At 27.8% G+C, this 25718-nt stretch overlaps 1 protein-coding gene across 3 annotated transcripts; it reads left to right on the plus strand.

The window, feature by feature from the left end:
* Nucleotides 1–668: 668 nt before the first annotated feature.
* On the plus strand, nucleotides 669–25462 carry LOC145849909 (DNA-binding protein SMUBP-2-like). 3 transcript variants are annotated; one of them, XM_082955012.1, is made up of 23 exons: nucleotides 669–799; nucleotides 2364–2518; nucleotides 2673–2780; nucleotides 2945–3079; nucleotides 3488–3701; nucleotides 3950–4059; nucleotides 4436–4690; nucleotides 5115–5284; nucleotides 5864–6029; nucleotides 7183–7357; nucleotides 7758–7920; nucleotides 8404–8514; nucleotides 8885–8947; nucleotides 13704–13910; nucleotides 17062–17228; nucleotides 17537–17675; nucleotides 19690–19984; nucleotides 20979–21068; nucleotides 21768–21848; nucleotides 22355–22519; nucleotides 22936–23045; nucleotides 23388–23531; nucleotides 24822–25462. In XM_082955012.1, the coding sequence occupies exons 1-23, from the start codon at nucleotides 684–686 to the stop codon at nucleotides 25011–25013; spliced, it is 3531 nt and encodes a 1176-aa protein (XP_082811138.1). In that variant the 5' UTR covers nucleotides 669–683; the 3' UTR covers nucleotides 25014–25462. The 3 variants fall into 3 exon arrangements, with proteins under 3 accessions (XP_082811138.1, XP_082811139.1, XP_082811140.1); XM_082955013.1 differs by having other exon boundaries at nucleotides 20982–21068; XM_082955014.1 differs by lacking the exon at nucleotides 20979–21068.
* Nucleotides 25463–25718: the final 256 nt, after the last annotated feature.

Genomic DNA, 25718 nt, shown 5'->3' on the forward strand with positions numbered 1-25718 from the left:
AAGTTTTTCACGGTTTTGCTTCATTTTCATTTTGTAAACTTAATTTTGTACGTATTTTAGTTAAGTTACTGAATAATTTATAAATATGTACTTATAAACTGTTAATCTACCTCTAATTAATTTTATTAATTGAGTATTTTTTTATAAAACCTTTAACTGTTTACTTACTCAACATTTATTTAAGAATTACTTGCTAGCAAAAATAGTTGATAAAGATTAGCTAAAATATATTTTACTTGTTTGCTCAATAAGAATTTTTATGAATGGATCTTGTCTCAATTTTTTGTTAAAATAAAATTAAATAAAAATGAAAATTCCACTTTACACACTTTGTCCAAATGAAGTTATAAAATATATTTAATTTTTGTAAAACAGAAGTTTTCTAGTTTAATGCACAATAAAGATTAAATAAGGCTATAAGTATATATCTGCATATCCTATGATCTTAGTTATTTTGTTTAAAAGTTCAAGTATCAGTTTTAGTTGTCTGATTTTTATGATTATGCTTGATAAAACTTTAAACTAAATTTTTCTAAATAGATATTAATTTAATTTGTTTTTAAATTATTAGTTTTTTCTCACTGTACATTAGTTAAAGATTTATACTTTGAGTATTGGTGTTATTTCAAACAATTTCTTTTTTAAATAATTTAAAATTCTTCAGATAGATATTTGTAAAAAGTATGAAAAATAGCGAGTACTTGGATGATAAAGTGGAACACAAAGTTATCCATAATAGCTTCAACAGACAGAGATGTTTGTTGCTGAAAGAACGAAGGGAAGAGTTTGACGCTGACAGGTCCATAGTTAATTATTCAAGTTTTTGTTTTTTAACTTGAAAATCAAAAGCTGCAAGTTTTTGTTCATCTCTTTTAATTGCATGTTTTTTGTTTTGAAATATGAGTAACTTAACAGGTATTGTTATTTAGTTTGTGATAGTAAGTTTAAAGTAGAAACCAAGCAGATTTCGAAATACTAAATGAATTAAACTTTACTTTTACTCAAGGTTTTTATTTAGCAACATCAATAATATTATGCTGCAAAGTTATTAAACTATTTTCTAAAGTAGTTTTACTACTTGGAAAAATTACTTTGAGATAAAACCTTGAAAAACGTTGAATTTTGAACAAAAATCACTAAAAAAACCTGGATTTCCAGGAAAAACTTATACATGAAAAATAATAAGTTATAGATAAGATACCACAAATCTATTATATAAAAATTTATTTTTATACTTTATTTGTTTATCATAAAACTTAATTAAAATATAATTATAGCATCTTTTCAAAAAAAAAATCCCATTTAATACGTTTTTAAGTCTTAAATTAAATTAAATTTTTACAATGGACAAAATAAATGTTCTTTCAAAACGTAGTACGTTCTTTTCAAAACCAGGAAAATTAAAAAAAAAACATTTGTCAACCCTGTTTATTTCTTGATATCATTTATTATCAAGTTTTAAATCTTAAGCTAAAAGAGGGGCCTACTTCGACTTTTTCAGGTTGGTCTTAACTTGTATAGTTTTTTCTTGACTGTCAGACACTTTTTAAAGCTTAACTAAAACCTAATTAAGGGCATGGGGAATAAAAAACTTTTTCACATTTTGATCTTATTTTATACAGTTTTAACTAAGCTCCAAGGTGCTTTTTACAGTATTTTAAATTCAAAATAATTTTTGAGATATAGCAGGTCAAAGTCAGAGGCAACAATAGATTCATTATGGGAGGGCAAAACTAAAATAGCAAAATTAAGACTATTTCATTAAGAATCTACTCCCCCTACATTGTTTGAGATAAATACTTTAAACTTTTAGGAAATGTTTCTTGCAATATTTAGAAAATCCTTTACTAGATACACCATCACTAGAAATTTTTTAAATTATTTAAAGAGTGTTTATTGAAAATTCGAGGTTTAAAACTTTAAAAAAAATTTTTACTAATCATAAATATCTAAAAATAAATATAGAAAGAAAAAAACTATGGTCATTACGTAATTAATGGAAACTTACTGTACTTCAAAAAATAATTTAAATTATTATGTTCTGTTTAAAAATACTTATAATCACACTTTAAGCTTTCATATAAGAGCCAATATTAATTTTAAAGAAAGATGGTTTTGTCTTACCCATTACCTTTATATTGTTGTACTTGAAAGAAAGCTCAAGGTAAATGAGTTTCATAAGTTAGATTAAATCATTCTAATATTATAATAAAGTTCTAAGAATCTTCAGAAAAAAATGTTTTAGTCAGTTTTGATTTAAAGCAAACTCTTTACAAATCAACTTGGTTTTGAAAATATATTACCCAGTAAACTCCAAATTCAACAAGTGTAGCTATTAAAGTAATATTTTTATGTTCAAACAGAGCCACCATCCTCAACAAGCAGTATGTGGTGCTGGATTTCTCGTACAACACAAACAAAACGTTCGTGTCGCTAAAGATGGTCGACGAGGAGCAGCAGAGCGGAGATGAAGTTGAAGATCTTTCCGACGACTCGGAAGACAATGAAGACGAAGAAAGTTGGTTGTTTTGCTTATAGTTTTGTACTTGGTAGATGTTAACATAGTTTAAAAAAATAATCTTTTGGTATCTTAGCCGCTATTTAGCAATATGAAGATTATACTAAATAATAAAATGTGGTTACTCAGTATTTAAGCCAAAAATGTTTTTTAGATCTTTCCAGCCCTTCTTCCAGTGGCTCTAGAACTCCATCTCCTTCGGAAGATTCAGATAACACGGATCAAAGTGTAAATCAGTCAGATGCTTCTCCACTTACAACAGGTAAAATTTACAAATAGTACATTTTGAGTTTTTAATATTTAATGTTTCACTTTTGGACAACAATATTTTGTTTTAAAAGATCTCAATTCGAAAGTGAATTATCATTTTTTCTAGCCGTTGTTAAATATCTAAACTAGAGTTTTGATCATTTGAAAAACAATCAGATGATGTAAAGTGCGACTCTTCAGAAAAAGTGGCAGAAGTGGTAAAGTTGCACGGTTACAACACACTTCAGCGCCGGTTAGACGTGGAAATTTCACCGCGCGTCAAGCCCCTTGATTCTTATGAAAGTTCACCAGGTAGTTTACAAATCACTGTTTTTTGGCAGTCTCATTTTTCTTGTAATTAAAACTTGCTTAGTTTTTCACTTGCAAAATACACTAGTAAACTATCTTCATATTTTATATGTGTTGCTGAAGATAAACCGGTAATTTTTTTTCAAACTTAGTGTTAGATTTATAAATATTTATTTTAGTGTTTGAAAAAGTTAAACTTGCTACTAACAAACTTTTTTTTTTGTTCATTTGGCAAAAGGAGTTTTCAACAATAAAAAATTTAAATGAACTTAATAAAGTTTTAACTAAAACAACTTAATCGTTCTATCAATAATGTTTTACAAGCTTCAGCTCGACTAAATTATCTATTTTTATACCTATTTTTCACTCTGCCTTTTTTATACGTCATCCAACGCAAGTCAATCATTACAGTCAACGTCATGTGCATCATATTCCCAAGGAACAAGAACCTGTCGAGGCAGCAGTGTCAAATTGACCCGTGGGGCTCGTTCGACTTCCACAACCAGACGATAACTTTGACGTACAACCGCAAGTTGAGGGCGTCGTTTCGGAAAGCGCTGAAGCACTTCATCAAAAACAAGAAGAGGGTCACGCTGCGGAGGCACAAGTTTTCCGCAAATTACAAGTAAGTTGTGATACCTCTTGCAAGTTGATAAGGTTTGCTTTAGAAAAAAAAACTTTATTTTTTGAACTTGAGAAGTTATGATTAAACTTAACAGCTGCATTATTCATTAAAAAAAAGCTTTCGAGTATAAGATATATTGTAATAAGTTTTAATTTACCTTTATAATTTTTTTTTTTCAAATATCAGATAATTTATAAAAAACGTTATACGTTATGTACACATTTAACCTTAAAAAAACATTTTTTCAGCCGTCTGTTCAGATCCATCAACAAAATTAGACCGGGAAAGATAACTTCTAAAATTGAAGCTTTATTTGGACTGATACCTCCAAAAATTTTGCAACCTTTCAAAGACATAGGTTCGAGTTTTTTGTCTAAGTATGCTTAGATGTTGTAATAATAAGAAATTCGTAATTAAAATATCTCTCAAATTTTAACAAAATTAAGCTGATCTAAATTAAGGCAAAATGGGTCTACCTAACTCTTTACATGGTACATTTTTATTTTAACATTATTGTTCAAATTTCCGTGCAAAAAAAAATTCTGCTTAAAAGCTGCAAATAAATGCCTCAACATGTTTAATTTGATTAAAGTTAATTTTAAACAAATTATTACTTTATTAAAGTATGTTATCTGATTTTTTCAATATGTTTTTTTTGTGTAATTTTTGATTTTTTTGATTCTTGGGTCCAGCGTAGAACAAGTAATAAAATTCATCTCTGTTTAACTTTACAGAAATGGAGTTCATGAACAAGAACTTGAACGACGACCAGCGCGACACGGTGAAGTTCTGCGTGGAGCAGCCGTACCTGGCCGCCATCCACGGTCCGCCCGGGTGCGGCAAGACCACTACTTTGGTCGAGACCATCCTGCAGTTGTGCATAAGGGGGCGGAAGGTTCTGTGCGCGGCCCCGTCCAACGCGGCCGTGGACAACATCGCCACCTCGCTGCTGAGCTCCAAGTTCATCCCTCAAGTTTATTTGAACAAAAGTAAGTTTTTTGATGGGTGAAAGTTTTAACTGTTTTGTTGAAAATTAGCAGATTGTTATTGTCAAAAAGTAATAAGCTGATTTAATTTTGAAGTGAAGTAAACTATTGATGGTTGCTAGTCACTCAGGGCTAGCTTGTATTTTGTAAAAACTCAGGCGTGTTTGAAAATTTTTCAGTTAATTGAAAAATTCAGGCTTTTTTTATTTTTGTTGCATAATTTATGTTAGTTAAGACTTTTTTCCCCTAAATATCAGGCTAGTTTTTAAAGCTTTCAGTCTAATTTTTTTTTAATAATTTGTTTATGACAAGATATTATCAATTGTTCTGATTTTTACTTCAAAAAGTAGAATTTAAGAAACTGACCACTTTAACTTACATTAATTTTTGTTAGTATGTTTAGGTAAGTTTTTATTCGTGTTAACAGAGGAGAGAAAGCGAAACAAGGCGAAGAAAACTCCAGACGTAGTTAGACTTGTGGCTCCTCAAAGAGAGATAAGTGAAATTATCAAGACAATCACTCTAAATGCGAAAATCAGACAGAATGAAAATTATGACAACCTTGCTCGAATTGAACTGGAAGTTAAAGACTATGAAGTAATTTGAAACTTAAATTAACTTTTTATGAAATATTCATACATTTTTATTACTCTATAAACATGTTATACGCTTTTTATGTTGTTTTCAAACAGTATTGATACAGTTTTTCATAAAATTTTAACAGCTAAGCTGAAATGTCTATAAAAGTTTTTAAAGAAGTATTCAATACGGTTAAATTTTTCTCATTTATTTGAACACTGAAAATTCAACTATAATGCTTTGTATATTTTCTGATCTCACAAGTTTTTTTGTAAATTACGCTATGTCAGTCTAACAGCCGTATACGAACCCTAATAGCTACAAAATTGCTATGCTGCAAAAGTTGGTCATAATATTTTTTTACACGTCTCAAAAGTTTATACAACAGTTTTAACATGATTTTTCTTCGACTTCTAACAGCTGTAAGTCTAACTGCCGTATACGAACCCTAATAGCTACAAAACAGCAAAACAAATAACAATTTAATTCAGCATTCAAATAATAATAATAAAAAATTAAGATTACAACTGCACAAAAATTGCTAGTTAACCGTGAAAATCACCTTTGAAACAATAAGCAACTTTGAAATGACTTCAGATGCGGTTGCGGGAGGAGCACGCGAGGATCGGTGGGTTCGAGGGTGACAAGGAGTCGAAGACGGAGGCGATGCACAGGAGCTGCAGGACGAGGTTGATGCAGGAATGCAACAGGTTGAGGAAGCTGGTGCTGGAGCAAGCCGACGTCGTCGTCACCACGTTAGCTGGTAAGTTTGGTTTTATATCATCCGTAGTTTTGTTATTATCTGAAAGTAGAAAGAAAGAAATGAAACTGTTACTTGTTATGATTTATGATTTGAATGTGTTGTCAGTGCTTTTGAACTTTGTTTGAAAGTATCAGGAAATAAAGTAGTTTGTTAAGTGATATGCATTCATTTATATTTGAACTTTTTTTTTCATCTAGTTTTTATTTTTAAGTGTTAGAAAAAAATATGTTACCACTCTTTAAGTTTTTGAATTTCTTTAAATTTTTGTTTGAAAGTTTTAGGAAATATATAAAACTATTATTTGTTACATGATGACATTTAAATATGTTGTTGGTAAAACTTAACTTTTGAATGATGCTGTTTAATTATAACTGGCTTAAGTCAGTTTGTTAGTAGTATTTCGCCAAGCTTGCAAAATTCGTTTTTCAATTCAAGTGTTATTTTAACTAAATATATAAAAACTGTTTATTTTTACATGGTATGATTTAAATATATCGTGGATAAAACTGAACTTTTGAATGGTGAAATCTAAATGTATTGACTAATGTCAGTTTGTTGGTTGTACCAGGGTTGCCTCGAAAGCTGGAATCCTGGAAAAACCTGGAGTTTAAAAAAAATAACTAATAAACCTGGAAATTTAAACAATTTTTACATGTTAAGTAGTAAAACTTTGATTTGACACGAAAAATTTATCATATAGATTAAAAAAAAATTCATCATCAAAAATTTGTTTTCATTAAAAATTGTTTTTAAAGTAGCTTTACAGTATCTTTTCAATGTTGTTATACTATTGTGTTATACTATAACACAGTTTTAGGCTTAAACTTAACTTTATACTAAAAAGAGACCAAAAACGTGTACTTTCAAAAACCTGGAAGAAATTTCTCAAAAACAACGGGGCAACCCTGTAGTAATTTGTTAGTATGTATAATTTATTTTACAAATGAAAAGGATATTTTTAATGTATTAAAGTCTTACTATTAATACTATCTTTAGCTTTTTTTTGATATGTAAGCTTGTTTGATTATCAAGTTCAACAGCGAAACTTTACATACTAATGTTCAAAATAGTTTTCAAATAAAACATGATTTTAAAATATTCATTTTTTTATTTTTTTTATAATAAAAAAATGTGGATCTAATCAAACTAACAGGAGCGCACGACGAAGGGATGCTGCAGTATGTGGACAAGGACCACTTCGACGTGGTTGTCATCGACGAGGCGTCGCAGGCGACCGAGCCCCAATCCTGGTTGGGAATCCACAACGCCAGGAAGGTCATTCTTGCCGGAGACCACAAGCAGCTCCCGCCGTTTGTCAACTCCATGCTGTGAGTTTCGTGCAAGACTGCTAAAATATGATTGGTCTGAATGCTGTTTTTTGTTCCAAAATAAATAAATACTATGCTACCTTGGTGTTTGTTTTATTTTATTCACTTCAGGATGTTGTACAAAAAGTTAGAAAACTTTTAAGAACTTTATTTAAATAGTTGAGAAATATATTTAAAATATTAACATAAGTAACTTCAAAAGGTTAAGTTTATTGAAAACAGACTAAAGTTTAAGCTTGTTAAGTTTGAATACGTCAACTTTTTTTACTTAACTAAATATCATCTAAGTTTTGTGCTTATAATTTTTACCAAATTTGAACCGCCAATTGTCAACGTATCAAAAACCTCTGAGACAACATCTAAGAAATTGTGCGCATAAACTTGAACGAACTTTCATTAGAGCGGTGAGCGGCGGCTTGGAGGAGTCGATTTTGGAGCGCGTGTCGAAGATGGTGAACGGTGGGTACGTGAAACTGCTGAGCCAGCAGTACAGGATGAACACGAAGATCATGGAGTGGCCGTCCACGATGTTCTACCAGGCCAAGCTGCACTGCGACGACGAGGTGGGTGGATTTCATGAAGAAAAGCTCTTGTGAATATTTTATTATTAAATCTGATAAAAAAACATAAACACACATAGGGTGCACGACTATTCAAATTCGGACAAATCAAATTCAGACACTTCAAATTCTTAAAAAAAAATTCAAACAGCCACAAATAAAAAAGAAAAGTATATTTGTGAAATATAAAAAATACATATGTAGGTCATATTAATATCTTAAAGCCATTTTTTTCTTTTTGTAAAACATCAAGTATTTATTTGAGATATGGCTTAAATAAAGTAAAAAACATAATTATTAAAGTAATTGTTGTAGACATTGATAAGGTCTACATACCTATTTATTTAAATTTATATCACTTATTTAGGTATAGTCTTTTAAATATTCTATAAAGAATTTGAGTTGTCCAAATTTGAATTGTCATGTAACCACACACATATTTAATATAAACATTTTTTGATAATAAAATGAGCAACTGTTCCACAGGTGGGAAGCAGGGTGCTGAACGACTTGGTGGATAATGAAGACTGCATATTCTCATCCAACCCATTGTTTCTAGTCGATCACGCTGGAATGGATTACGAGGAAGAAACTTCTGTTAGTTCATCAGACGTGTTATCAGCATCGAATAATTATGTGCGAAACTGTATAACATGAAAGTTAATATTCTTTAATTAAAATATGTTTATTGGACCTAATCACAAGATTTAATACATATTTGAAAAATATAAATAAAACACTTCGAATTATTAATGTATTTTTTAGTTCATCAGATAGCTTACACCAGTGTCGAATGTTAGGCTGTTAATATTTTGTAACCGTTGTCCTTAAAACTAAAACAAAAGTTGTAATATTTTTTTTTTCTTAATATCATACATAAAATATGCAGCTTTGTTTTTATGTTATTTAGTAAATATAACTATTGTAAATTAAAATTAAATTAAAATACAATGTACGCTTTTTCTAGAATTCTGTACCAATGAAAGGCAAAGAGGCAAAAGATCAGATGTGTTTGGAAAGCCGTTATGAGGTAAACAAGTGTTTTTTCAACTAATTTTAATTCAAAACAGTATTTGATTTTAGTTTCTACAAAATTTAACTTCATAAAAAGACGTTGTGGGTAATAAAGTGTTTTACTATTTTTTTACTGAAAGGTCGTAAATATTTTTGTACAAAGTACTATGGTTTTGTTTTGTTGCTCAACTACAAGCTAAAGTTATTTGAAAGTATTTTTTGTAACTTAAGCTTAATATTTCTTAAAATTTTGTTTTGATCTTTATATTAGTTAAATTTTGTTTTAAGTGTTAATAACTTTTTTAAATATGAGATTAGTTTTACACGTTTTGTTTACCTGTTTAGTTTAAGAATTCATTAGTTTAGTTTATATTTTTTCAATCATCAACTATATATTTAAAAGTATGAAAAATAATAATAATAAATAATGCTGCAGATAACATATATACTTGCATTGAAATTAGCTATCGTAAAACAATTAGTTTAAGGGCATAGGGGGGTCCGACATTTTTTTTTTCACTAAAAATAACATATGATCTTATATGAAAGCGTGAAGTACAATCTACAAGCCAGTTTTTTTAGAACTGAAAAATATTATTAAACTTTTGAAATTTTGTAATTTTTATAAAAATTTTCCGATACAAACGTATGGACCGCAAATTTTTCAGGGTCAATTTTCTCGGAAATTTAAAAAATCACTAAAAATCTATCTTCTCCTTAATTTTTTGTGCTAGAGACCTCAAACTTTCAGGAAACGTTCCTTTTATTGTTTAAAAGACTTTGAATTTTGGAATTTTTAAAATATTAAAAAATAAAAATTTTAGCTAGAAAAACAAAAGAAAAATAGATGGTTTTTTTTAAACAAAAATTTTATTTTTCAAAACTAAAAAAATTCTTGCTTTCAATCTTTTTAAAATTTAATAATACACTTTCTGTGAAAATTTGAAAAGATTGGTTTAAAAATGAAGGAGGGGATAGATTTTTAGTGAAATGGTCTTTTTTGCGTTTTTAGTTTGCGCCTTCCATAAGGAACCTATTGAGGTCACCAACTTTGATCGCTCATATCTCGAAATTTTTTTTTGAATTTTTTCAAGCGGTTAAAAATTTCTGATAGCTCAGATAAAACTCTATAAAATAAGACCAATTTGTAAAAATCAAGGTTACCCCCCCTATGCCCTTAATTCGTTTAAATTTCTAAATTGTTTGTCAAATTAATGTAATTGGAAACAAAATAATATCGCAGTAAAACCTATAGCTTTGTCTGCTGTCAGTTTAGTGTTAGACGCCAAAATAAATATTAAACTGTTTACTTCAAAAATATTTTTATTTAATTTTTAATGTTTTAGCTGATTCAGACAATCGTTTTTTTATTACCCATATAATACTGTAGAGAGTTATTAATGACGCATAGACCAATTATCTTAACCGCCGTTTAAACGGAAAGCTCCAAACTATTTAACTTGCGCTGTAATATACTCTGCTAAAATAAACTAAGGTTCTGGTTGTAAAATTATAAGTAATTAAAGTAAATATAGTGCAAAATATTGTAAGTTTAGTATTTTTAAATGCAGTATAAAGTTTATAAGTTGTGTAAAAGGAAAATCATGCGATTAGTTAACAAGTTTTTATATCTCTTTACAGTTGTAAACTAGAGCACACAGCTTAACATTAATAAGTTTAATGCTAATATTTACAATAGCAATTATGTTAGTGGCTTTTGCGTTTAGTCACGCAGTTTTCAAAAAGCCTCATTTTGTTCCTGCCACATTCGATCTTTTCTTACTTTTGTTAATCTACACAAAAAGAACTCGCGTGGGCAGTAACTAAAGTCATTGTTTTTTTAACTTTGATTATAAGACACGGTTTGCCAAATACTTTTGAAATTTAAAACGGTTATTTAATTTAGTTATATATATAATTAAAGAAAAATAAATTATTAACATTTTTTTGACAAAATATTATTTTCTCAACCTATAGTATATGCGCACATTTTTTACATTTTCTAAAGTAATTCATAAAGCACTTGGTAACAACAATTTACATATTGTGATTAACAATGTAATTATTCTAATTATAAGTGAAAATTAACAAAAAGTCTTTATGTAAGAATCTTGTAGCTTAAAAAGTTGCTTTAATTCGTTAAACATAAAATATTTTTTTCTATAATTTCTCGAATACTAAATAGACCACACTGTTTTTCTTGTAGAGTTCACAATAATGAGAAAAAACTATATTATACACAGGGTTGCCACTTTACCTGGAATCCTGGAAAAACCTGGAATTTGACAATTTAGGCAAAAAAAACTGGAAAAACCTGAAACTGTAAACAAAAATCACTAAAAAAAACCTGGAATTTCGCTAATTTTCACATGTTCAGTAGTAAAATTTCGATTTGACACAAAAATTCTATCATATAAATAAAAAAAAATTGTCATCATTAATTTTTTTTTATTAAAAAACATATTTAAAGTAGCTTTACAGTATCTTTTCATTTTTTTAATATTATTCAACACAATTTTTTACCTTAAACTTAACTTTAAACTAAAAATAGACCCAAAAATGTGTACTTTTAAAAACCTGGAAGAAATTTGAAAAAACGAGTGGCAACCCTGTATACAGTATTAAGTTCAGTGCTTAATGTTTATGGTCATTACAATATCCTCCATTCATTAAACAAGACAACATAGTTTCGCAAATATACTTGGATTATGCACTGCTTTTATTTTATTTATTAAAATACAAGTAATGTTTTTGGTATATTTAATTTATATAGCTTTTAGCTTTTCAACAACTAAAAATCGTTAATGAAAAATTACAATTTTTCAAACCATCATTGAAAATAACATTTTAGCTTGTCAAAGGTACACTGATACAAAATTCACTGTACTTTGATACAGCACTAATTTAAGATTTTAATCGTAAAGTTATTGTTGTGTTTCGTACAAAAATAACTCCCTTCAATCTATCTATCTTAAACAATAAGTTACCTTAGAGATTTGGAGTGCATTTATTCAATGCATAACTATTTACGTTACTTTACCCTTTTTTTTTAAATTAATTAATCTACATTTTTTTAGAAGTTATATGAAAATAAGTTGGTTGTTAGTTTAATTATCAAATTACAATAAAAAATTCTCTCCTGTAAAATTAAGTAATGTTTATCTTGATTTTTTTAACATCAGATAGCTGGAGACTAAGTCATAGCAAATAGTCTACACAGTTTTATATCTGAACAAAATTTGAATTTTTGTTATTTTTCGTTTAGTTACCAGTGCAAGCTTAGATGAGTAACAATTATGTAACAAAGAATAAAAACATTTTATGAAACTTTATTCATAATGCTTAGTTGTAGTAATTAGTTTTAATTTTATCATAGTTATTTATCACTTATCGTGTATACAACAGTTTATATCTTACTTCACTTTCCTTAATAAGATTTTTATACCTACAAAATTTTGTTGTTCGTAAAGCAAAAAGTAATATTTAAGTGTGTTTATTTTAATTTTACAAGTAGTATGTTTTTGCATTTTATTTGTGATATCGGTAACTAATATATCCTGTTCTGAGTACATTTGAAATTTTAAACCTCGTTTTGCTTAATAACAAAAAAATATAAAAAAACAGATAACAGTTTTTATTAGCTTCATAATTATTAAATCAAAATAAGTGACTTTTAATTACCTGATCTATTAGTTTTTTATCTACTCTTGAGTATTATCTTTTTATTATGAACTCATAAATAACGGCTTTAACAAAAGACGAATTAAGGCCATAGGGGGGTCCGAAGTTTTTTTTTACAAAAATTAACTATGACTTTTATATGAAAGCTTTGTATACAAACTACAAACCTGTTTTTATAGAATTCAAAAATATCATTTAACTTTTGAGATATTTTATTTTTTGTAAAAAGTTTCCAATACAAACATAGACCGCAAATTTTCAGGGTCAATTTTCTCGGAAATTAAAAAAATCACTAAAAATCTATCTCCTCCTTCATTTATTTAGCAATCTTCTTCAAATTTTCCGTAATGTTTCTTATATTAAAAGGAAAAAACGTTACTTTAGAATTTTAATAATGTAAAAAAATAAAAAAATTGAATTTAAATAAAATAAAAATAAAAGTGTTTATTTTTCAAAAAAAAAGTTTTTACTGATTTTTTTTTTAATTCACAAGTAACGTTTTTTTGTTATTGTTATAAAGATTAGACTGTGAAAGTTTGAAGAAGATTGCTTGAAAAATGTAGGAGGAGATAGATTTTAAATAAAATAGTCTTTTTTCGCTGTTTTAGTTTTCCCTTTCCATAGGGAACCTATTATGCGGCCCGACTATGACTAGTCATATCTCAAAAAATAATTTGATTAAAACAATAAAAAGCATCTACAAACTTAGAAAAAACTCTTTAAAATAAGATCAACTTGTAAAAAACATGCTTACCCCCCTCCCCCCCCATGGCCTTAAACTGACAAAGTAAACGGTTGTGATTTTAATTTGAACTAAAAATTGTTCAACAAAAAGCTTACTTGAGAAAACTCTTCGATTTCCCAATGTAACAGGGTTGCCACAAAACCTGAAAAATCCTGGATTTTCAGAAATAAATAAAAACCTGTAATTTTATTTTCAAAAACCCTAAGGCAACCCTGGTTTAACTTTGAACTATTCAAAGATCTTTTAAAAACATTTGAGCAACTATTTCAATTCAAGTAGTAAATCATACAAATAACAGGTTTACAGTTTAGTTATTGCAGACAACTATAACATATTTTTACAACAGACGAAAGGCGACTGCTCGTCGATATTCAACAAGCACGAGGCCTACCTGGTGAGCGAGTACTGCTGCATGCTGGTGAAGGAGTTGGGCTACGATGAGGACAGCATTGCCATCATATCCCCGTACGCCGCCCAGGTCAAGCACATAGATCAGATGCTGTACAGCAGGGAAATATACGGGGTGGAGGTCCGAACCGTCGACAGCTTCCAAGTTTGTTTTGCCATTGATAGTAAGGAAATTAGTTGGTATACATTTTTATTGTTGTATGAATGTGCTTTTTTTATACGACTTGTCTGCTTATAAATTTTCAGCTTAATTTGTAAGATTATTTTTTTATTAAGCTGATGCATTGGTAATATGAGAAAGTTATTAGTTTTTGAGTGTTGTTGAAGTATGCATTTTATTTATAAGATATGAATGCTTATAAAACCTGTGAAGGTTTGATTAGAAATGTTATTTTTTGCTAAGATTTAGTGAGTTGGGTACAGGGTTGCCACTCAGGGAATTTTCAAGTTATAGAAAATCTCAGGGAAACTCAGGGCAGTTTTGATTTTTTATAAAAATTTCAGGGAAATTTTAAGATTTTTTATTAAATCTCAGGGATTTTTTTTCTAGATCTAGAATGAGATTTAGTTAATCCAGTTTCAAACTTTGTTCAAAACAGTTAATATTTTTTAAAGTGCCTATTTAGAAATGTTTAAGCCTTGCGGCTAGTTCTTCAATACTTTTAGAATAAACATTGTAATTTTTTAATAAATAATAAAAATTTTTAGGATTTGAAAAAACTCAAGGAAACTTAGGGAATTTTAAGGTTACTCAGGGAATATTTTTTGACCCAAAGAGTGGCAACCCTGTGGGTAATAATCTCTGTTATTTATTTAAAAAAAGTTATATGATTTAAGTGTTAAACATTTTAATTGGAACCAAATGTTTTTAGATGGCAACTGTTTTCAATTTAGTTTCACGCCCTTATGTTTATTTAACCCTCAAGTTGTTTAACGTGATAGCTACTCCCAATTTAAAAACAACATTTAAACTTGTTAAACGCATTTTCGCTTCATTGAGTTGCGAACTTTACTTTCTACCAATTATGTTTTTGGAAAACTTTGGTATGGAAAAAATTTGAATGCAAATAAAATTCCTCTAGCTTAAAGCTTTTATTTTGAGCTAATTTAGAAATTTACTTTAAATACTACAATTACTTTAAATCATTTACAAAATATTGTTTTATCAAAAAATAAAACGAAGCGACTATACAAAAAATGTTGTTCATTTTAAAATATCACCTTTTTTGAAAAATTATAACAATTAATTTCATAATATTTTACTTTTTTATTAAGAGTTGAAGATTTTATTAGCGATAACAATTTTAGTTGTGGCAACCCTGTATTGTTTTTAAATGGGGAGTAGCTATCATGTTAAACAATTTGAGGGCTAAATAAACAAAAAGACGTGAAACTAAATTGAAAACAGTTGTTATCTAAAAAATCTAGTTCCTAAATAAGCACCCTAATATACAAGTACATGGGTGCTCGCTGTGAAGACCAATGACCTAGTTTACGTTTCAAGCATTTTCCGAAATATCTAGTTTAAGTTTTAAAACTTGCCTCAAGTATGCTTAAGACCTTTTATTGATTTTTATCAGAAGCTTCGGATTGACTAGTGTAAGTTTCAAAATGAGTTTCGTCAACACTAGAATATTCTTTTTGGTTTTTTGTTTGTAATAGAATATATTATTCTAAAATATTACGGTGTTTGTAATCAGAACAAATCTAGTTCTAAACTTGTGAATAAGTTAAACGAAATAGTGTACAAGACTTGTTTTTTTTTAGAATTCAAATTAATACCAAGTTATATTAAAATGGCTCATAAATTTTAAAAATTCAAGTTTAAATATAAATTGAATTTTTAACTTTAACAAAAGTTTTTTTTATGTTAATAAATTTTATAGTACTTTTTAATTTTACTACTTTTAATTTTGTTTCATAATATATTTATGAAGTAGTGAATGAAAAAATAATAATATAGACATAAAAAGTAATAACATTAAATGTTTTGAACTTATTAGCAAATGAGTTTATTATTTTTATTTTTGTTATTTTTTAGATATGAATTTTTTCAAGTGATGCAATTTATTCAGAATAGTTTTATTTCTCTAATTTAAAAGTAATTTACTAGGTAAATTATTTCCTAATTATTATTTTTTCTATTTATATAATGCCCATTACAACATGTTGTATTAGTTTTACTTGTTTGTTTTAAGCTGTTGAGTGTCTTAAAATTAGATTTAGCATTCTAAGGCCTATGAAAATTTTACGTAGTTTCTTGATACTTTATTAGAAACCCTGTTTTTATCTATTTTCAGCTTAGTTAAGCAGATGTAGTTAAAAAAAATATGAAAAGTTTGATCTAATTTGATTTAGTTTTAAAACTATCAAAAATTAGTGCATTGTTAACTATGTTACTTATATAAAAAAATCTTTACTGAGATTTTAACTAGCGTAAGTTTTTTTTTTTATGGTGTACTGTACTAAAAGTTTGTCTTATTATTTTTTACTTGTAAATACTCTTGGTACATTTTCATTAAAGAAGTTTTTGTACATGAAGTTAGTACATATTCCTTTTATAATGTTTAGGATTAATTATTTTAGAAATAAGAAACTTTAACTTCTCTAAACTCCTGTGTTGAATTGCTAAAGAGTGTTTGAATATTTTTTATAACTACTAGCGTTCTGGCATATGTCCCTCATAACGAATATTTTGAATAGCAATATAAAGAACAAAAAGATAAACATAAAGTAAGCAAGGATATAAAAGTTTAAACAATAAAACTGATACTTTTTGTTTTTTTTATCTTATTATCGTCGCCCCTTAATTCTACCAATGCATGAAGTTAAAACATGTGCAAGTTTGTATAGCAAATGAATTTTTTCGTTTACGCAGTTTTAATAAAATTGTTTTTAGTACCGAGAATTAACCAATTAGGCTAGTTTCAATAGTTTCTTTTTTACAAAAGTAGCCATTATAAGTTAAGCTCTTTTTTTTTTTTGTTCAACGAAATACTAAATTTCTTTCTTTCTGATATTCATTGTCTTATTACTATGTACAGAATTATTTAGTAAGTTATGGTTAGTGCTCTCAGTTAGCACTTATGTATTTGTAATTAAAAAATTTGTATTCTTGGTTAAAATCTTTGTGTTTTTGATATTAAATTAATTTATAGAATGATAAATAGTGTGAGTATGTTCAAGTTAAAGTATCTAAATTTATTAAGAAGCTTCTTGTTAACTTGTTTTCAAACTACTCATGTTTGCTTCAAAGCATACCAAGCTTCTAGAATAACAATCGAACGTGTTCGCAGGGCCGCGAGAAGGAAACCGTTCTGTTTTCGATGACCAGGTCCAACCAGAACGGCAACATCGGCTTCTTGTCCGATTCGAGGAGGTTGAATGTGGCGGTAACAAGAGCGAGGAGGCACGTTGCCGTCTTCTGCGACACTAAAACCGTCTGCACCGACAAAATTGTCAGGTTTGAGTTGTTTCCGTGCTTTACAAACAAAATTTAATAAATTGTAGTTTTATGTAGATTTTGAGTTGATTTAAAAAAGATTTAATATGCAATTTGCTTTAAATTTTATAAAAAAACTTTTTTTGCCTTCTTTCAAAGACGTAAATATTTATTGTAAATAACAGATCTTTAGTGACACAATTATGTATTACCATTTCAGGTGGTTTAAAAAAGCTTGAGTTTAATGTGCAATGTTGCTTTGAAATTTCTAAAAAAAAACAATTTAAGTTTATTTTTAAAGACTTATATTTTTTTATTATAATTAACAGGTCTCTGGTGACGCAGTGTATAAATAGAGGTCATGTTATAAAAGTAGACCATTGCAACCGATACGAAATGCAGAGCAACATTTCCTATTTCAGCAGTGGACTGCAAGTAGGAATGGACCAGGATCTAAATAACGAAATTGTTAGTTTATTTTTTTTACAAATCTGTTCTCAAAAATAATGATGCTTAATTTTTAATGCTTATAAAATTTATATGAAAGTATGCTTATAAAAGTTTTATTCATAGTCTAAAAAACTGAAAAAAAATTATAGTACGTTAAGACCATATGGGGGTAAGATAGCTTTTGCAACTTGGTTTTAGTTGTCAGATTTTTAAACAAGCTACTAGTTACGCTTTACTGCTGTTTAAAATTTAAGGATTTTTTAGATATATAGGATCAAAGTTTGTACCTTATGGAATGAGAAAACTAAAACAGTGAAAAGAGACTATTTTATTAAATATTTATCTTCTACAGCTTTTAAGAAACTATATTCAAGTTATACAAGCCTAGTCTTTGTAAGATATGAACCATCGTTTTGTAGGAGGTTTTGATTTAAAAAAAAAGTTATATTCATATAATTATCGATTATGATATACGGTTTTTTGTAACCATTCAAGAAAGATCTCCTAAAGCTTATAGGTTGTTAGCATAAAAAATAAGAAATAAACAAATTTTTAATGACTCTTTTAATTTCCAAGAAAGTTGGCATTACATAAGGTAACCTTCTTGCACTTTACTGATTATTTTTAGAAAACTGAAAATATCTTAGAAGTTAATTTAATTCTTTGTTAATGTAAAAAGTATTATATGCTAAACTTTAAGGCTTAAACTAAGGACTTTAAAATTTAATTAACTAAGTTGATTTTAATAAAAATATTTAATTTCCTGTGACCTTAATTGGTAAAAGTAGTATAAAGCAAATTTTTCTATGGTTAGATTTTTTTGAAGGGAATTCCCTAATCTAAGCTAGATGTTTTTTTTAGAAACTAGTTCTAATCTTAGTTATGTTTAATTAGATATAAAAAAGTTATAAGCAAAATATTAAACTTTTTGTGAAAATTGTAGTAAAAATCACACATCTTAACAGTTTTAAACTTGGTTTAAAAATAAGTATATTCAGCATATTTATTATGTTTACAGTTTTTAAAACATTCATTAAGAAATTAAATTTAAGAACTTTACTCTTACACATGTGAAAAGATAAAAATAAACAGAATTTTTGCTTAACTAATTTAGGCTAACGTAATTGCTGTTATTTAGTGACACTACGGTGTTTTAGTTGTAAAACGTTTTTTACGTTAACATTACTGTCGCACAATTTTTTTGTAACTAAGGTTTGCAATAAATAAACGGATAGTCTTATTCCTAAATGTTGCCTACAAGAAAAAATGCAAATTTGTTAACTCCCTTAACGGTTGAAATTTAAGCTACTTGTATTTAAATGAGAGAAATATTACAAGAAATTTATTTTATATAGGTTGGTTAAAACATTACTTTTTTTCAAAAAATCAGTTTAAAAACTTGTAAAAAAAATTATCAGTTCATTGCAGTAATGTTGATGGTAATATTTCAACTAATACGCCACGCAAGCAATTTGTTGATGTGCATTTTTTACTAATTTTTTTTTTACCGATTTACATTAATTACTAATACTGGTTACATCTGTATTATCTGAGATTAGAACTAACAAAGCCTAAAAACTTATTTACTGAATATTTTTATGTCGTAACGGCTGTACTGTACCAACTTGATTGCATTTGTTTTCAATCCCTTCTAAAGTTCTTTTCAGGAAATTCTTCTGATTTGTTGCCACACAACTCTTTTACATTTAAGTACATTTATTTCACTGAATTTTTAAGAGAAGTTCAATTCTTTTTAGGATGGAAGTCAAAATTTAATTAATAATAAAAGTCAAAACTTTTAGTTAAAAAGTTTTGTTTTGTATGATTGCGTATACAAGTTTCATATTAGACTTCAAAAAAATCCTCTTAATATTCAACCATTCAAATGTTATATTTAAGTTTTTTGAATGACTTCAATTTCCGCTGCACGTTTTCAAAGCGTTTTCAAACAAGCATACAACATTACAGTTTTATATTAAAATTATTTATTTACTTAAATTAAACTCAATAAAATACTTTCAAACAACCACAGAACGAAATATCAACGAAGAAGTCGCTCCGCTTCGACGTGGCCGTCGACGAACTGTTGAGAAAATTTTCCAGGAGGATCGAACTCACCGCCACCCACCTCAAGTACCACGTGTCGGGCGACAAGCTGACCTTCTCCTCCGAGTACAGCCGCCAGTTCCGCCACATCGTCCACTACTTCGCCGAAAAGTTCAACTTGAGGCACAAGAGCCGGGACCTGCCCGACTGCTACCGGGAAATTGTGGTCAGCAGGAAGAAGCGACGTTCCTCCCCCGACGGCGGGAAGCGAGACAAAACAGGTAGGAGCAAAAAAAGACGCTAGCGGAGTTCCCTTGTTCTTTTTTTCATTCATTTTTGTGTGTTTGAGTTTTAATGATTTTATTTCTGATCTAGAGTTAAAACGAAATACGTTAGAAATATTTGATAGTTCTGTTTTTTTTTACTTGCACATCACCGTAAAGATTATTTGGTGTTGTTGGATTATATATGTATTTGCTGCCTTAATGTTTTTCCAATGCAATAGCTTTGAAACGAGTTTATTAAATTGATGTTCAAAAAGGATTAAATTTTACACGGTTTAGGGTTTAGTGCTTAAATTTATCAAAAGAATTATAATATAACTCTATTTCTACAGTTTTATGAAAATTTTTTGTAACTCTGATACATCTCAGGTATTGATAATTGAATTCTAGAAAAAAAATTATTTGTAAACCAGAATCAAATTTTATATAGTTGTTAATCAAAAATATTTTATTAAATACTTTTGTAACCTTTAATGGTTTTTATTTTAATAAAGTTTAATAATAAGCATTTTATTTAAGCGAAGTTTACTAAGTTCGTTATATACTAGTGTCTTACAAATGTTTTATAAATAATTTCATGGCACTTATTTTATCTTTTCAATCTAAGTTTTTATTTCTTACAATTTTTTTCCTGACAAAGTTTTCAATCCTTTATTGTTGAACCTCTTACGATTTAGTTCCATTGAAATATTAAAAAGCGACCTTAACAAAAATCTACAAACTATAAGTGTTTGTCTGTGTTTTTATAAATTGTTTAAGTTTTTTCTTTAATTGATTAGCCAAATGTTGCTTCATATGTTTTAACAAGTTTGGTGTTCATTTTTTTAACTAAAAAACTGCTTGAAACCAAATTAATTACACAGACAAAGAATTGAATTAAATTATTTGTTTACGTTCTAACACCTGTATTTTTTTTTAATTTTTCTTCGTGAATTCTTTGTTGTTTTTCGCTACATTTGTGTGTTTTATTATTAATAAAGAGCCTTATTAGCAGATGAAGGTGTTATTGCGGCTGAGTGTGAAAAGCCAAATGAAAAAAGCGCAATTAGTGACAACACAAACTCACTACTAAAAAATAAATGTGAGTACAATGTTAATTTGGTGGAACAATTTGTCTCCATAACCTAAACTTTGTTTGTTAGATTTTAGCCTGCAGAAAAAAAATTCCAAACTTTTACTTTTTTAACATACCAGCTTGTAAATTAATTTGAGTTGATTATTAGTTTAAAACGTAGAGTATCTTTTGTTTCACAAAGCCATTTAAGGTAGATAAAACCGTTTTTTAAGGGTTGTATTTATAGGGTCGTCGAAAAACTATAGTTGAACTCAAACGGTTTAATATGTTATTTGAACATATCAAAGTTTTAGTTTTCAAAACTAGAACTAAACAGCCACTTAAATGTTCTTGAAACTCAATTATTTTAGTTAGAAGTAGTGATTTATTAAAGTTTATTAAAGTTGTTGAGAGTAGTTTGATGTTTTTATTGTTCTAAAACTCAAATTGAGATACGCTAAGTTTGCTTAATGGGAATTGCTCGATAAAGTGGTGAAAAATGACTTAAATATAAATAAAAAATGATGAATGTTCGTCGCTGTGAAACAAAAGAAGTAAATTTTAGTTAAGTTTTTCATTTTATTATGACATTAAATTTTTTACATATACTTTTGACATAAATTTTAAATTAAATAAAAAGTAAATTGCAACCAAACCACACCAATTTAAACAGTTATGGTAAAAAACAAGTTCCGTGCAGTTATAAATGTGTGTTTAACATTGCAGCACAACACGAGAGTGAAGTTTCGCCCACTGATGATTCAACGAGGGCAAACAACTTGCAAGCGCCTGAAGCCAGCAAACAATGTTTGTTTGCATTTTATCATTATGCTTTAACACTTTAGTTTCCGCTTAATGGAACTTTTACTCTCAAGGTTAACTTAAGTTTTTTTGTCAGTTTTAAATACTTATGCAAATATTATTTTTTTTTGTACTACGAACTTGACTATTAAAGTATGTTGATAAATAGAAGCGTGTTATAATTTCAAATAAACTTAAGTATGGGTAAAAATCGTGAATTAATGTAAATAGTTGTTTTAAAATTTATCATGTTTTAAAACAATTTAAAATAATAATAATGAGTTACGACAGTAAATGTTTAAACTTGTATATACTGCGATTGTTCTTTGTTGTATTTAAAAGTATATAGGTTTCGATAACTGTTTTTCTTCAAAACTATGTAAGTTAAAAACGTTAGACAATATGTATATATAAATATGTAACTCAAACTTTTTTATTACGTTCTTTAAAATTGTATGGACCTTAATATTGTTGTAACCACGCCAAATTAGTAAATATATTTAAATTTATAGTTCTGGACGTTAAGTTAGAAGAAACAGTTGAAAAAACGGATACTTTAAGCTCAAAAGTCGAAAATTTTAGTCTTTCTTGCAGTGAAACAAATTCAAATGAAAAAAATGAAAGCAGTACCTTTGGAACAATGCTTAATCCTTTTGCCATGTTTCAAAACAAAGAAGGTTCTTTGAAAATACTTTAATGTCATGAAATGTGTTTAACTTATTTAATGTGGGTACACACAATTTGAGTAAAAATTGAACATTTATTTTTTAAAGTTTAGCTTTATAATATCAAATTTAAAGTTGAATTAATAAAAAAAAACAATTAATTATTTTGAATATTAGCAGGTTTTATTATGCTATATTTTAATGTATTTTTTTTATTAAGCAGTAACTTGTTATTACTATAAATGCATTTATTAGTAATTTTAAAACCAATTAATACCTTTGGTTGTGGTTTTTACACTGTAATTACTCATGAAATGCTAATTAATTTTACTGCGTTCTTAATAAGTTTCTAAGAACTTGTTTATAAATGCATTTTTATAGAAATTAATGTTTAGTTTTTATTCATAATTTTTAATCTTGTACTTAAGAGCCGAAAGTCGAAACAGAAGAAATTAACAGCAAAAACAAAAAGAAGCGAAAAAAGAAGAAGAAAAACAAGAATTTGACAGAAATGAAAGTTACATCACCTAATACTGAGGTAAATTTTAATATTTTTTTGTAAATCTGTAAACCGATTTGCATTTGAAACATATTGACACTAATTAAATGTCTTGTTTTTTGTTGTTGTATTCGTGATTTAATTGTACAAATTATATTAAAACCTTAATTATTTATATTATTTAAGTTTTTGTTTTCTGTTCAAAGTTTAGTTACCTAAAACGTTTTAATTTTTACCAAATATTTTTTATAACAAAAAAAAATGTTTTTTTTTAATATTCAAATGAGTAGTTTATAGTATCTGAAGCATATTTTTTCAAATTTAATATCTTTTGTTATTATTATATATATATTATACATACCTCAATATTGATATAAACAGAAAAATGACGATGAACTACTCGAGCAGGCTGCAAAGGACCAATCAAAATGTCCGGTTGGCAAATGTTCAGTTTCCGTCGCCACGATTGGTCAATGTTGTGAGCTGTGCAACATGAAGTTTTGCTTCAAACATTTGCTGCCTGAGGTTTGTTTAAAGTTTTTTTCATCAGAAAAATAGGCTATAATCTGCATGTGAGATGTATAATTATTTTATCATTATAGAGGTAAATTTGATTTTTTTTCATTTAGATTTATTATTTTTTCTTCAAGCTAATGTCTCCTTGAATTTACACATTTTTTCGATGACTTAATAATAAATAAAAGAAGTTGTATACTATCGAAAGCTCTTAGATTCATAAAGTTTGTAAAATTTTTGCTAGTTAACACGTGAGGGTTGTGTACGTGAAGTAGTAAAAATATTTCAAAGCTTGTTTAATTATCATATTTAATTCAGTAACAAGTGCTTAAAGCTCTTAGATATTTTCAAATTAAACGTAAATGTATAATTTACTTGAGATTTGTTATTTTTATTCGATATTTTTTTTATCCCATAATGATTGTAAGCTTGATTGAATAAGAAAGTTTAACTAAGCTGTACAGTTGAACATTAAATATTGCGGCTAACAGCAAAACTGAAGCAAAACTTGCTTTTTTTTAGTTTAAACCAATAAAAAGAGTTGTTTTCATTCACTGTAATAACTATATTCCAAGGTTTTTCTTAACTCTATTTTTATATCATAGTTAAAATATGGGCTTGATGGTTCTATTTTTAATTACAATTGTTTAAATGTCCAACAGTTTAACTCAATTGTTTTAAAAGATATTTTTAGCAAATAAATCATTATATGACTGACGCATCCTTCCTAACCTATTGGTCATAACTTCAAAAAAAATAATTAATTTGAAACTGCAAACTTAATTTTGTCAATGATTAAGTAGGAAGGCTGTGTTTGTTTTTAGTTTCTTACTAAACTATTTCAGATTACGAACTGATGTTTATTGTAATTTTTTTTTATGTTTTGTCAGTGCCAATGTTTTTCAGGTTCACAAAAGTAAGTTTAATACGAAAAACAGTTTGAATATTTTATTTGAAATACTTTATTTGTCAAGCACATTTTGTATTTGGATAAAAATCGCAGTTTGACAGTCCGTACAGCAGTAAAACTTAGTAACTGTCTGAATTTGCAGTATATATTTTTCTAGTTTTTTTTTCACAACCTAGATAATAGTTAAACATTATTTTTGTGCTGTTTTTTTATATGATAACTTAAATTAAATGAAAATATTAGAAGTACTACTTTACCATGAACTGGCACCAAAAAGTGCAAGTAAAGTTCTCTAAAAATAAAACCATTTTTTGTTCACATGCCGGTGATTCTAAGGTAAAACATTTCCTATTTTACTTTAGTTTTACTCATTTAATTGCAATTCACAGGTGCACGGTTGTGGGGAATTGGCGCGATTCAAGTCGAGGGGGAATCACCTAAACAAGCACGTTGCGTCCACATCAAGCGCCAACTCACAATCGAGGAGCGCGGAAAACAGGAGGGGAGTGTTGCGCCATCAGCTGGATAAAAAAATCGACATGAAAAAAGTCGATCGCAAAAAGAGGAAAAACAAGAAATAATCCCTCGCGATATTTAAATTTTTGTGTATTAGAATTTTCAAAATACCAGATTGCAGCTATTCTTTAGGTCTTAGGTCTTTATATTTGAGTGCGTGCCGTAGTTATTTATTTCGATTTTTAGGTTGATCTGTACGTATTATACTGAGCTTTATTTGTAAGAGCTTTAAATTATTGATACTCTACTACTTAAGTTTATGTGTAGAATATTTATATAGTTTTAGTTTAAGATATAATTGCTTTTTATTTAACCGTTTTACATCAAGTTTAGCCTATAATGTAGGAAATTTAATAATTCTTGTTGTAAATAGTTTAGAACTTAACTTAGTTATACACAATGCATGATTCAAAAACATGTTTCTATAATAATTAGTACTTCAGTTCAGGTATAGCGTCCTTTATTGTTTTTGTAATGACTGTTAGTTAAAAGTTTTTAATATATTACATTTTATAAACCGTCAAACATAAATAAAACAAAACTTAAAGATCTTATGAATAACTTGCTTACAAAAGCTGAAATGTTCATATTGTCTATTAATACAATTTTTATCCAGCTATTTTGGAAAATGATCCATACAAAAACTATTATGTTAATTTATCTCATTTTTTCGAAAAAGGATACTTTGTAATTATATGGATAAGAAACTATATTGAGGTAGCACAAAGCAATTTAGAAAATTTTAGATGTGTTATGTCTAAATAAATATG

This window comes from Thalia democratica, chromosome 2, assembly GCF_965202585.1.
Source record: "Thalia democratica chromosome 2, ktThaDemo2.hap1.1, whole genome shotgun sequence".
Taxonomy (NCBI): Eukaryota; Metazoa; Chordata; class Thaliacea; order Salpida; family Salpidae; genus Thalia; species Thalia democratica.